The 14,891-nt window shown below is 43.5% G+C and overlaps 1 protein-coding gene across 1 annotated transcript in view; it reads right to left on the bottom strand.

Moving 5' to 3' along the window:
* The window catches only part of sorcs3a (sortilin related VPS10 domain containing receptor 3a), a gene marked incomplete at its 5' end in the record, with an annotated part of 95,461 nt that extends 91,586 nt beyond the window's left edge, over nt 1–3,875 (bottom strand). Inside the window, 3 exons of the mRNA XM_008302132.1 lie at nt 282–400; nt 870–934; nt 3,802–3,875. Coding sequence (XP_008300354.1) covers nt 282–400; nt 870–934; nt 3,802–3,875 — 258 coding nt within the window. The remainder of the gene's footprint in view (nt 1–281; nt 401–869; nt 935–3,801) is intronic.
* Between the last annotated feature and the right edge of the window lie 11,016 nt (nt 3,876–14,891).

Genomic DNA, 14,891 nt, shown 5'->3' on the forward strand with positions numbered 1-14,891 from the left:
TAAAGCTGGACTGCTGAACTGAACGACTCCTGCTGGATGTCTTTCACCCAGTTTCCTCACATGTCGACCAAAAGCTACCAGAAGACGGTTCTAACTCGTGGCGGCTTAGCTCGGAGCATTAGCATGCGGCACAGTGAGCCGTGAAAACCCAGAAAAACTCACAACCTGCATCCGACTGTAAACATATAAGCGACTTTATAGGAGCTCCCCGATCGATACGCAACATGTTTTACACATTTTCACATTTGCATAATCCATCGCGCAGCAGCTGGCGACCGTACCTGGATGAATATGTAGTCGTCCTGCACCACCAAGGAGCTGATGTCGACGAATCCGTGGAAGGGGTAGTTCCTGTTGGCCTCCGTGCACATCTGGACCCGGCACGTGACGTACTGCACATCTGTCGCACAGGAAGACACGTTGGTAGAGCGGCAGCAAAGCCCTCCTGATAAGCTGTTCTTTATACGCTAAACGTTTCCTCTCAATTAGATATCTCTAACTTGACATTTCTCTCTGACTAATTTGCTTCTCTTTGTAGCACCTGATTTATTCTCATTGTGCAGGTGCCACAAACAAGCATCTCGGCCTGTCAGTCACGCTGCAGCGCTATGAGAAACGTATAAAAACTGGGAAAAAAAGAAGCTTGTGTCCTCTCAGCTTCACCTGTGTCCCCTATGGAAGACCTTGGCGCTCAGAGTTATGGCGCTGACATTCAGACAGTGAAAGGGGAACAGAAGAAAGGCCATATTCATCAGGAATCAGGTTTATTGATGCCGCCGCCGTTTCCCCGGGGACGCCTTGTTTTCTGCGGCAGGAATGCGCCCCTATAGAGACCCGTTCGTTACTCGGCTTTGTGCCGCCACACTTACTTCCATCCGGCGTGTGAGCCTCCATGTGGACCAGGTCCGGCTCCTTGTCGAGGCCGGCGACGGACCTGCAGAATGACAGAGAGGAGGTATTGACAATTAATAGAAAGAGGATGTGAAGGGGGAAGAAAGAAAAAAGATCCAAGAGTAGCCGGTTCAAAGGGAGGTGAGGATGATGAAAAGAAACGAGGGGACAAAGATCGAGCCGAGGCCTGCCGCCGCCATACAGGCTTCTTTATAAGTCTACGAGTCCTGGAGGCTATTTTCAGGGTAATCTCACTACTTTTACTTGTAGGCTCTTATCTGGCTTGTTATAGAAGCTACTCGTACGTGTTGCATCTTGTTTTCGTCAGAGCGGTCTCGGCTATCCAGACCTTCCATCATCTGATATGAAAACACTTTCCGTTTAAGCCCTTAGTCGCAGGGAGAAGCGGTGATGTTCTTGCACGTATCTCATCAAAGAATTGTGTCAGAGGAGATATTTTCATCATTTATATGCAGATGAGATTGTGTGGAATCTGGCGATATCAGAGCCACGATGGCGGGAAACTGCACGGCTTGGAAATTGTAAATAAGAGATGCAGCAAATGTTGGAGCTAAACCCCCAACAAGGGGCCTTGAATGGCCTCAGTCCCAGAGTCTGGGGTCATTACTGCCGACCAGACCACATCTATCATTACATAGAACAGATAATATGGTGTTGATTTTTCATAGAAAGTTGGACGTAACGTCAGAACGATTAGACTTCTGTTTGGGTCGATGCCGTAGATTCACTGTACGTCGTAAAAAGATTTTATGAGTTGTTCAACCGAGAAGCAGGAGATATCAGCTAGCAGAAGCACTGGACAACGTTAGTGCCTCAACATTTTGACCGTTTTTGTTTTCCAGGATGGCAGAAATAATGTTCAGTCAGGAGGAAATTTAAATTCTAAACTCGTACAACCACGAAGAGGCGATGCTTATCAGTTCGTAGAGGAAAAGATTCTGAACGAAGATCTCAAAATGTGTAAAACAATTTATGAAAATGTACAAAAAAATTGCAGTGAATTTGTTCTCTGGGTTTCTTAAGCTGTTATAAGCATCAGGTTTGGAGCAAATATCATCCGACTCCTTTTCAGACGTTACATTTTTTTCATTTCATGTTTGATTTCTTCTTTTTTTGTGGCACGTCCAAAATAAAACGACCAATAACTGCGCAAATCCACTCAAAATATAGGAAGTTAAACTTTATTCTACTTGTTTTCAGACATAAATTTATTAAATTTTTCTCATTGTGTGCGATTAGTTTTCTTTTTATGCCTTTACGGTGTTGTGGCAATAAATCAATAAATACCTCAGTAATTTACGTTCCTCTCTAAATGTCGTTGCAGCTCAGAAGTAGAGGAACAAACTATGATATTTATCCAAACCTTAAATAAGTAAATTTGGTGTCTAACCTTTAAAAGAGTTTGTATTTTTCTTTATTAAACCAGAAAGCAAACAGAAAGTAAACAGAAACGACCAGAACATTAAACAATATAATAATGTGGGACATTAAAATATATATTAAACATTAAATAAAACAATAATGTGGAACAGTGAATGTGTTTTGGGGGGTTTCTAAGGATAAATATAAGAATGAGGTTTGAAGCAAACAAGACACAGTGACAGAAATGAGTAAGATTTACTTCATCCGTCTCGTTTTCAGACTTTATTTTGATCTTTTTTTTATTTTCATGCCTTTACGGTGTTGTGGCGTGTCGAAAACAAATCAATAAACAACTGAGTACTGTAGGTGTCTAACATTAACGAAGCTTCTAGCATTTAAAACACTTATTATATATTAAACCAGAAAGCCAGAAGAAAACAGCAACCAGACACCAGAGCACTAAATATCCTGATAACGTAGGACGGTGAAGGTGTTTCTCAGAAGAAGAATAAGGTTCAGAGCAAACAGGAAGCGGTGACTCAACATTACTTCAAGGTTTTTGTGTGATTTATTTAATTCTTTGTGCCTTTACGGTGTCGTGCCAAGTCTGAAATGAATCGGTTCGAGTGTAAACGCCACTTTCAACCATCCTTTCCAGCAACGATGCAAACTGCCACCGCTCTCCCTGACATATCTCTGAGCGCTATCTTGCTTTCTCGCTCACTTCGCCGCCGTCGGATTAGACCGGACGGACGCGGCTCTCCCATTGTGGCGGCGTTTCATATCCCTTGGAGGCCGATGAAGCCATTGTCTAAATGCGGCCAACTGGAGCCCTGCCTGGCCGCCGCCGCCGCCGCCACAGGCCCCATCCAGCGTCCTTGAAGCTTTGGCGGTGAAGGGCGAAGCCAGCGATGGATTGTTGTTGGGGATTTACACCGGAGTGGCGCTGAAGCGGCTCCAGATTTATGCAAGTTTTTCCGGGGCGGGTGCCGGCCAGAGGCGATCCCGGACAAACCCCCCGTCACCTCGGAGAGGAGCAGCGAGCTGGAATAGATCCGGCCCTGCGTTTGTGATGACTGTGCACTTTCAGACGTAGTAGGTGCACTGCAGGGGGAGTGAGCAGCAGACGTGACTGGATGGGAAGCGACAGCAACGTCCCGGATCCATTATTAGTCACCGCTGCTGCACGACTCTGCATCTGCATGTATGCATCCGCAGAAATCCGACTCCCCTCCTCCTGCAGATAGTAATTCAGTATTTATGCGTCTGATATGAGCAGAAATGAAGTGGAGTGCCCTCGGACGCTCAGGAGCAGCAGATTAATCCCCGCCTGGTCGTATGGAAGGGCTGGGAAAACGTGCAGCGCTTCGGCGGCGGCGGCGGCGTCACCAGTCGGTGGCGCGCCTTGTTCCGAGCCATCAATATCACTCGCTCGGTGGCGCCGAACGCCGGCGACGCTTCCCGCATTCCTGAGCGAAACAAAACTTTGCAGGAGGGGGATGAAGGGAGAAGAAGCCGGTGACTCACCAGTAGAATCTGTTCGGCGTGACGCGCTCGTGGATGAGCTGCCATTTCCTGCCAAAGTCCACGGAGCTGTAGAGCTGAGAGAAGAGAGAGAGAAACACAGGCCGTTAGCGCCGATAAATGCATGTTTCTGGCCTCTCATTAGAGCGGCTGATTTAAAAGTCGAGACGTGGCTGCTTAATTCCAGGGTGGAGGTCAGCCTGAGCTCATGAAGCATCATCTGGAGAGATGCTATCATCATTACTGACCGGCCGTCGGAGCGAACGTTTCACCCGGAGGAGACACTCTGCTGCAATAACACATTAAAACTAAAACACATATGACATTAATGTGGCCACTTTCAGCTTGATCAGCAAAGAAGTTGATTAGATTCCTGCTGCTGCTGCTTTCCTGCTAAAAAAAAAACCCCAAACATGGAGCCAATCAGAGGCGCGACCCTGCACGGGGATGATGTATGGCTCGGATGAAGCGTAGGTGTGCAGCAATGCAGCCTGTGGCCCAATTTTAATGCACTAATTACATTTTCTGGGGCTCGGGCAAACAATTAATAACCCCACCGCCGCCGCCGCCACGTTTCCCCACACTGTATTGATTGATGCTGTGGAAGCAGCTCGCTTATATCTCGTGTTATTTCTGTGCAGTCGGCGGCCCCGGTCGAGCGCTATGCTAATATTCCTACTTGTTGCCTTTTATCACAGCAAATCTGACACTTACTCTGATAAAAGGATGCACATTTGTCACCCGCCGCAAATTTATTTGTCAGCATCGCGAGGGGAGACTCTATCTGTGTCAGCAGGTGTGTTTCTCCCAAAGCTGCACGGCGGCGGCGGCGGCGAAAGGCAGCCCGCGATGATGATGATCTGCTTCTAATTTAAAGCTGGCGCGATTCTTTGGATTCCACATATGGACGTCAAACTCCATCGCGGGCTTATTCCATCATTTAATCAGCACTTGAAGGCCGCGTGTCTGCAGCGCTTGACGCTGATGAGCCGAGACAGCAGACGAAAGCGCTCGCCTTGGCGCTCCCGTGTGAGGTTAAGGCCTCGGATCAAGTCTTCGCCGGGAGCAAACATTTGTCTGAATCTTTATGAAGTTGCACGGAGTCGAACACGCGGCGCCCGCGGCCACATATTCAACGGTAAAAATTTGATTCCCGGTTCCTGCGGCGCGAGTGAGTTAAGATTCCCGCCGGAGCCTCTGGGCGGCCGGAGCCGGGCGACGGGCGGCGTCCCTCATCGCTTCGGACAGTGACATATGACGCCGGCGGCCGCCTCAGCCTCTCCTCCCTCCATTCATCAGTTCAATGACATCTTAAATTTTAAAGCTTCTGGGCTGTCACAAAGTAAGCTTCATAGTTTCCCACTCACTTCAATAAATCAAAAAGGCGGCCAGCCAGCTGCCACCGACGCAGGCCGAGCCGAGGCAGCCGGCAGAGGACGGAGCCTAAATGGTGATTGAGAGATTGCGGAGAGCGTTTTTCGTTAGACTCATCTATTCGCGCTGATTCTGGGTTTCGAAAAACATTCAGACCGCCTTCGTTTTGCAGAGAAACAAAGACGTTGGGCTTCAGACGGGGGCTTTAAAATGCAGCAGGTGGGAGAATAACTAGTTTGTATGCAGATTGAAAAAAGAAATATTCATTTGTTTGCTCCAAAACAAAAACAAACGAGAAAGCTCAACTTGAAATTGTATAAATTATTCCCCGAAATGTAAAGCGTGCTGAAACCTTTATGACTTTTGGAAGCGAATATGAGCAAAAAAAAGTCACAATAAACAAGAAAAAATAGACAAATGAACCTTTAATTGAAGAAAAAACAGTAAAAGTTGAACGTTTAAAAGGCTCAGTTCTATAAAATATGCAAAATCTAAGTTTTTTAGAGCAAGAAACTGTAAAAACACAGAAATAATCAGAGTTTTAACTTTCCGACAGTCCTTGAACTCCTCACGTGTGACTTTCGGTTTTGTCGGGGAAAAAACAAACAAAAAACAACCAATCCTGAGCTTATTATTGTGATTTTTCATCAAAATCACTTTATTCTATGTGTCTTGTTTTTCAAAAATTGCCAAATATTAAACCGTTTGAACCAAAATCTGCAAAAACATAAAAAATTTTGCACTTTTTGTCACAACAATAAAGCTGTGACCGACTCAGGTGTTACTGATGGACATGTGAGGAAAGTTCAGGGACTTCTCTGATGCTAATTGTTTTAACTCGTTATTTTTGTTGAAATTAATTAATCGGAATTAGTACGTTAAAGTATATTAGGGGTGGGACTTTAACGCGTTAATAAAGTGTTAATTAATGTCCCACCCCGACTATTTTTACATTTAAATTCCAGGTTTAACCAATAACATGCAAAACTGCAGCATTATCCACCTCAAATCTTCATGAGTTGATTTAGCTGCTGCTGGTTCATGCAAATAAAGTTACGCATCCAGCACTCTAAATAAACTGTGTTGTTCTTTAGTTTACCCGCTTTTTCCTTCATGTAACTCTGGAATAAATCACAAAGTTTGCCGACTTTAGAAACACGTTTAAAGTTCTGACATGTGAGAAGAAATATTTCAGATCCTCGAGTTTGTATTTTTGGTTTGTTCGACTAAATTAATACGTCGTTCACCTGTTAGAATTGTAACTCCAGAATATTGGTCATTAGGTGACGTTTCCACAGTGGGGAAGCTTTATGTTATTGTCAGATTTATGTTTTTCTAAGCAAAGAGGATCTTTCTTAACATCACAATGGACTAAAACTACTCAGATCCGTCGCATCCAAAGCAGCGAAAGTGAGCAAACCGCCAGAAGATCGATACGTCAACGTTTGTCAGATAGAAAAGCAGATTCAAAATAAAACAAGACTCCAATCAGCAAAAGTCCTGTCAGAAGAAGACGAGAAGCTTCCATGAAACACTTGTCAAGAGGCTGAAAACAAAAATCTGCATTTCACAGCAGACGATGGACGAAGGTCTTGTTTGCTTATAAACACAGTTAGAGCTCAGATGAATGATGAAACCGTGGATTAAAACACGTTGCTGGAAACATGCTCCAAACACCCCGACACGCCGAACAAACCGCCGTCTCTAAAGTGACACCGACGAGCGCGATTAAGACGCTTTCGACAGCTGGTAGAATAACCAAACGGGAGGCATGCAAAACGCGCCGCCGGAGCTCGAAACAAAAACAAGGTCTGAAAAGGCCACGACGCAGCGTGAGCACGAGTCCTGATCTGAGGAATAATTCATGTAAATCCAGATACGCTGTTTACACACGACGAGCATCAAAGCCAAAAGCTGAGATCTGATTTAAGGTCTGCGGGGGCCGTGTCATTCCATTTCTTAATCACATTTAGCCATCAAACCCTGTAAAGTGTGCTGCAGGCGTCCGGCCGTCGTAAGCAGGCCTCGTTCTAGCTTCGGGAGCGACGCAGGATGTTGCACACGGAGGGAACGCCGTAAATCTGACGGTTTTACGCGCTGGTCCGTATTTGTTTTCCTTCTTGTAGCCTTAACCGGTGCTCTACGGGAAACAAATCGACACGGAGACGTGAGGTAAATCCAGCACAGATGGAAGCTAAATGAGAAATGAATTGATTCAAACCGGGGTCTCTCGCAGGAGGACTTACATGTGAAGCGCCGAAAGATGGATTTCACGAAGCTTTTTCGTGACTTTTTTTCCTTCCTCCTCGTTCTTCCAGAGGTGTGCGGGGAAAATGTAGATTATTGCGTTTGCTGCTGTTATCCGGCTACTTAAAGGCGGGTTTAAGTGCACTTTTTTTTCTTTTTTTCCTTTGCTCGGGATGAAATATGAATCAGAATAAAAGATAAATGACCGCCCTGCACTGTGGCTTTCTACGCCGGAAATCAATTAGAGAAAAAAAATACAGAAGCAGAGGCGGCGGTGCAGAGACGAGTCCCCCGTGGACGAGAAGGACACGAGTTTTAATGTTCCGGAGAAGCTTCTGCACACAACAGAACAGCTGCAAACCAACATGTTAGCTGCAGGGCGGCCACAGAAAGCCAAAGGCCGAGGTCGTCGCTGTGGATTCACCGGAAACAAGGAGCGATGAAGGATGTGTCGACTGTTGTGACGCTGACACCACCGGTGCTTCGTTCTGCTTTAAAATGTCTTGTTTGTGGAGCATTAGAAACTAAAAAATGGCTGAAAATGTTCAAGATCACTTCCCCACATATTGTTCATTTCCCCTAGAATCAGACTCCAGAGCTTTAGAAAACAAATGTGTTGCTTCAGCTGCTATTTTCTTTACTTAAATCACATTTTCCTCACTGTACATTCATTTTTCATGTATAAAATGTACATATTTAGGAGTTTTGGGGAGTTTTTCTCCATGGAAATAATCCCTCCGAGCAATAAAATCGCTTGAATTAAACCCTACACTGTTGCTCTGTTTAGTGTTTTTGAAATTAGTATCATTAAACTGCAGCTTAAAAGTAAAAATGCGTTTTAAAAAAAACACCATTTGGACACATTAACAAGAAAAAAACGTGATAGGAAGGAATGAATAATCTGATTTGCTTGTCCTCTCAAACAGCCGCTATGGCAGCATCTTTGGGTTTCTAATTGATGCTTCTTCAAAATATAACATCTTGTGACCTAAAACCATGAAGACGGAGAGAAATGTCCTCAAAACAGAGGACGAAATGTCTTCAACCTGGAATCAACATGTGAAACATGAAGCGGTGACTCTTCACCTTTTACATATTTCATGATGTTTAACTTATTCATATACAAGAAGCTCGGTGGTTTAGCACCGTCGCCTCGCCGCCAGAAGATCCCCGGTTCACGTCCCGGTGAGGACCTTTGGGGACCGTTCTGCTTGGAGTTTACATGTTCTCCCCGTGCAGCGTGGGTTCTCTCCGGGTTCTCCGGCTTCCTCCCACAAGGTCTAAAAACATGTTGAGGTTAATTGGTGATTGTAAATTGTCCGTATGTGTGAATGTGAGTGTTCTTGGTTAGTAGACGATGGACGTATATAGAAGCAGCTCGGTTCATTTGTTTTCCTTACTTCTGTTTTCGAAAGTGCAAACAAACATCCACGAAAACTATTGAATCTTACCGATTTGCTTGGACATGCTTAAAGGACATTTATAAAGGATTCTGTGTAATTAAACAGTGAATTTTAAGGAGAGTTTCATCCAACCGGCTCCTGAAATCTGCAGCAGGGTCCGAAAACGTTGAGACTCAACAGGAGACTTTGATTAGTTTGTGATTGAAAAATTGAAATACCGAGAAAAAGGTGGCAAAGTCCCTACAGAATTAAAGACAATCTTGACAATCCCTCTTAAACTGTAAAGCGGTTTTTGTCGTGGACATGTTTGCCCTACAGGAACAGAAAGTCAACCAGAGGTTTCCCGCCTTGTTGTCATTTTGCAGAAGTCCCTCTGCAGCAAGAAAAAAACCTTCTGCATTAACATCGAAGCGCCCAACGGCTCCACCAACACATAAAAGTTCTGAGAAAGAAGGATCAGGACTTCTGGATTATGGAAATGATAACGGCTGCATTATGGGGCCCCGTGTCCCGCACAATTACGATAAGTCACTTTTATGGCTCCTAATTAAGACTCCTATAAATTCTTGATGCATCTGTGTACAGTTGCTCTAAATCAAACGGCTTCCGTTGGCATCGCCTGGGCATGTCTCGTATGGGGGGGAAGAAGAGGTCTGGTTTTATATCCAACAATTTATGGAGGCTGCAAAGCACACAGCAGCAGGATGATCCTATGTGGGGGGTACGAAGGAGGCGATGCAAATCAGCGTCTGGATTGTTCAGAGCGGGAGGCCATTACCATGGAAGTCTTCAGTGAGAACAGCTTTCTAGCTTGCATGTTGGACTGGTGCTTCTTTTTAAACCACAATCCACTGACTGGTCAACTGACAACAAAGACATAAAAGCTGCTGGCGGATATGAAAGCCAAGTTATCGCTTTTTTAACCAAAACAACTTTTAAAAAACAATCAGATTTTCACATTTTACGACGATCCTGAAGCTAATCATCCATAATTTGCAGTACAGTCGGGTTAAAAGTTTTAAAAGTTAGCCAAAATATCGAGCATTTGTACTAAATCCGGCAAAACAAACCTAAAAATTCTGCTCAACCGAGAACAGTCACATGACAAGAAGTTTTCGGCTGAACTGCAGGCGGTGTTTCCACAGTGCAGAGAGGAGGCAAGTATGTAAACTAATGAAAGAGATTAGAAAGGAGGAAAATAAAGCATATATGATGAGTAAAATAAATGCAGCGTGGCTCAAAAATGATCTATGTAGACAAGCAAGTTGTTGGAAGATACACTCTGCACGGTGAAACATGGTTCTACGGTTGATGTCCAGAGTGAAAGACGAGGAGTTTGTAGAAAAAAATGCTGAAAGTATGTCGAGTCATAGTTTTTTCCCAGTGTTGACACCTGCAGACACTTTGGTAGAAATCTTGTGGATTCCCTGTTTGTGTAATTTTTTAAAAATAAATAGTCAATGAAATCTGACTTTCCTTTTTTGTTTTTTTTTAAATGCCATTATGAACATGTTAGACTGTACGTATGAGTTGTCTCTACTTCTACTTTTTAACCAAATCGGAGCTCAAATGTCTCACTCTGAAATTAGCCAAACATCATGTGATTGCATCAAAAAGATTTCTAAAAACAACAACAACAACAATAAACAATTCTAAATACATCGGTGCCCTTAAAAACTCTGCTGGCAACTCAATTTAATTGAATTTGTTGACTGAACTGCAGGCAGTGTTTATGTACAAATAAGGAATTAAACCAGTTTTGTTTTGTTTGTTTTCATTTCTACCATTTCTGTCATTGCAACTGTGTCATTCTGCACCAAAGACATTTCTAGACGTACATCCACATCATTGCGTCTACTACTTTAATGCACCTTGTATGTGATCTTTGCACTACTTTTCCACCTGCGACTTGAAAACAATTTGCACAGTTGATTTTAGGATCTGTAGCTGCTTTAAAAGTGACTTTTCTCCCTACTTGTTTACATCAATAATTTGCTTTTCCCGCTCCTTTCTAAGCTCCTGTTGGTCCTCAAAAGTGTGTGGAAACTTATTATGATTGTATTAATATCAAATGACAAAACTCTAAAAACAAAAACCACATTGAGGATTTTCCGTGTGGATCGAAGCCGAGCGATGTTTTCCCTGTTTGGTGTTTAACAGCCTGTTGCAGCAAATTAAAATATTATCCAGCGTGATAATCAGCGTCAGACACGAACAGGAGCCCAGTCGGCTCTAACGAAGCGACTCCCTCTGGCTTTGTGCTAGCTTCCCGCTCTGCTCCGCCTCCTCCCGCTCCCTCCACCGGCTGGCCTCGCAGCCACACACCTGGCCGGCGGCGGCACAGGTACACCGCCGCCTCCTCTCACCTGACAGTGAGTCGTGTACTTCAGCTGCTTTCAGCTGACCAAGCACTGAAGCAGCATGTGCTCGGGAAGGGGAAAAAAAAAAAACAGGGCGCCCACATCCCTCACGGTGCTTCATTAAGAATTCCCTCGCTGCTTTCACTTTTTTCTGCCGTGTACGGTGCAGCTTGACATGTGCACAAACCAGCAGAAAAATGCAAAGCAGCCGGCTTCAACCTGAGCCTGCAGGCAGTCAATTTCCCCCCAATAATTACGCTGCGAAGCGCCGCGCACATACGCATGAAGAGCAGCCCTATTATCTCCATTGTGCGAGCGCGTCGTCTGTATTGTCCCGATCATGTGCTTCAAATTAAAGTCCATTAAAAGCACCCTGGGAGGGCGGTCCGGCTGTGGCCCGCTGGAGCGGAGTGAAGCTGTCGCAGCTCAGGACCAGGCAGCTGAGCACTAAAGATACCTGCCATCTGGAGAGTCATTGGGTTGAGAAATGCACTGCAGCAGCCGAGAAGCCTTTTTGGCTGGAGATCAAGTCCACCTTTCAGTCGAGGGCAGTTCAAATAGACACGCTGATAGATCTGCTGGAAGGGCTCCGGTGTGCCGACAGAATTAAGTGCCGTCTTTCTGGTTCGACGTGACCGCCAACCGTCATTTTTTAGCTGAGAGAGATTTTAACACGTATGTCAGTTTTTCGGGTCGATTGCTCAATTTGTTGGTCTTATTGGAGTAATTTCTCAACGGTTGGACGGTCGCCATCAACGGCCTTCCAGGATTTATCCATGATTTCTAGGCTGCAGGAGAAACAGCTCTGCCCTGAACCGGCCCAACCTAATGGAGGACGGTGGGTGGAGACCAAAAACAGAGCAAAAAGATTCTGGACTTATCAAGTAGCTGCTTCCGATGACTTATCACGTTGTTGGCTTCAAAAATAAGCAACTGTTTGTGAAATTAAAGGTGATGTTGTGACATTTTTTTTTTTTTTTTTTATAAACCTGAATCAATAAAAGAGACATTTTAATTTTAATGCATATATCAAGTTCCAGGTTCTTGTTTCTTGGTCCAAAACAACGGCCTCATCCATCTGACTGGTTGGACAGTTTCCAGTCTTACTAGCCTCAGCAGAAACAGTCTTCCAGGGTTAATCCACTATTTTTAGGTTGTGGGAGGAACAGACTACCTGTGAACACCCCCACGTTTTCACAACTTTGAACCGGCCCAACCTCATGCAGACTGGTAGGTGGAGACCAAAACCAGAGCAAAAAGAGGGTGAATATTCAATTTAAGCTCATCAAGTGGCCACTTTAAACGATTAATAACGTTATTGGCATTGACAAATGTGTAAATAAGGAAATGTTTGGGAAACAAGGTGGGCGGGGCGGCTGTGGCTCAGCACCCTAACTTTAAACTGGCTAATGGAAACTGGTAGGTAGAGATTAAAAACCGCGCTAAAAAGGGGCGAAAACATACTTAAATTCATCAAATGTCAACTTTAAATGAATGACGGGTGCCTAAATAAGGTGATGTCATGTCTAAAAGTTGCTTCTGCTGCACACAAGTGGACTAAAACCACTGAATCAGCGAGGCCAAGTAACAGAAAACAACTCTGAGATTAATGCGGATAATAACTGCTGCTATTACACAGTGAGTACAGTCATGTAATCACTTTTTCAGTTGTTGAATTTCAACAGCCTTCCATTACTTTTGAACTACCTGTGAACACCCCTGTGTTCTCACAGCTTTGAACTGGTCCAACCTCGTGGAGACTATTAGGTGGAGACCAAAAAAAAAAGGGTGGATATTGGATATAATTTGGTCGACAAACGTTCTCATCCATCTGAATTCTCACTGGTTGGACAATCTTCAAGAGCTCCTTTCATGAGGAGAAACATCAGCAGTCTTCCAGGATTAATCCATTATTTTTAGCCGGTGGGGGGAACAGACTACCTGTGAACACCCCCACGTTTTAACAGCTTTGAACCGGCCCAACCCAATAGAGACTGGTAGGTGGAGACCAAAATCAGAGCTAAAAGAGGTTGAAAATTGGATTTAATTTCATCAAAGTGGCATCTTCAAATAAATGATGGTAATTCTAGATGCGTAAATAAGCTAATAATTGACAACTTAAACGTGTCCTTATGTCTGCAAGGTATTAGATTTAATATGCTGCAAATACTAGCTGCTAAAGAATTTTTTTTTTCTTGCGACCAATCGATCGGTTAAGGAGTTGATGTAAGTTCAGTCCAACAACATTTTCTTCGGTTCAGCACAGCTTTAGTGTAAACATGTTTGAACTCATACGAGGATAAAAAACCCCAGTAAAATCGGCGTTAGCTTCCGGTTGAGTTCAAGAGCGTTTTACGTCCTCTCATGTACACCAGGCAGACGTTGTCATGCGTCTGTTTATAGATTTTTTCTAATCATAGATTCACTTTTATGTTCTATCATGAACAAACATCATCCGTCGAAGCCTTTGAAGCACGAGATGGATCAAAAGTGAGCAAGAGGGAATTACTTTGTTTATCTTCGCATGTTCTGCCCTGTTTGCTCAATATTTCATGGTTTCCTCAAGTTATTATTGTCTTTAACAACGCAAACACTGATTATTAATGTGGGTTTATTTGTTGTATCACTATCCAGTAGATGAACAGCTGGATTTAAACAGCTGTATGTGTTCTTTATTGCATTTTCTGAACATCTTTTATTGATTTTTGTATTTTTTCGGAACAATTACACCACCCGATAAAGCTAGCGCACGCTTTCTTTTGTTAAAAATGGCAAAAGTCGACCATTTATCACAACTAGTAACCATAAAAACAAACTGATCCTTGAACTAAACAAGTTCAATTCACCAAAATTGTGATATTTATTCAAAATCCCTTCACTCTACCTGTCTTATGCTGTTTGTTTTAACCAAGAAATAAAAATAATTCAGAGACTTTTCAGCTGAACTGCAGGCGGTGTTCCCGATTTTAGGATCTCTTCTTTGAAAATTGCCAAAACTACAACATTTTTTAGAGCCAGAAACTGTTAAAAACAAAGAGAACAGTCAGATTTTCACATTTCTGACGGTCTTCTAACCAGTCCAGTTTAAATCCAGTCTTTGGTGAGCGACTAAGACTAAAATTAAATAAAAAGTTCTTGTCAAAATTAACAAGAATACAGTCTTTGGTCAACATGTCGGCCATTCATGAGGCCTCTAGTATCAGCAGAAGCCGATGTGTGACCAGTACGATGAGACCAGGTTCTAGTTTTTGGATATTTTGACCAGAAGCTGTCTCCAAAATCGAATCCAAATTGTCCAAAATCACTTGAAACTTGTTCAAAACGATTAAAAAATCTGGCAAAAATAAGATGAAAACTGTCCAAAATAACTTGAAACCTGCCCAGAATGAACCAAACATTAACAGTTATTGATAAAATGTGGAAAACTCCGAATAAAGCAGGTGTTTTGGACTTCGAAGTTGCCTTTAAGTGTATAAATGTGGATGTATACATATTTCATACTAAGAACTAGTCGTCTATGACTTTCATCACTTTATTCTGCAGGTCTCTCTGAAAAAAATGTGCCAAAAATAAACCGTTTACAAGAAACAGACTCTGTTAAAAATGTAAAAATTAAACAACTGAAGAGCCACGACTCAGCTTTAAGGAGTTTTCAGCTGAACTGCAGGCAGGAGACGAGTACGAGGGCTCACTAACTGCTGGTTTCTTT

Source organism: Stegastes partitus, unplaced genomic scaffold, assembly GCF_000690725.1.
Source record: "Stegastes partitus isolate 25-593 unplaced genomic scaffold, Stegastes_partitus-1.0.2 Scaffold1764, whole genome shotgun sequence".
Classification (NCBI taxonomy): Eukaryota; Metazoa; Chordata; class Actinopteri; family Pomacentridae; genus Stegastes; species Stegastes partitus.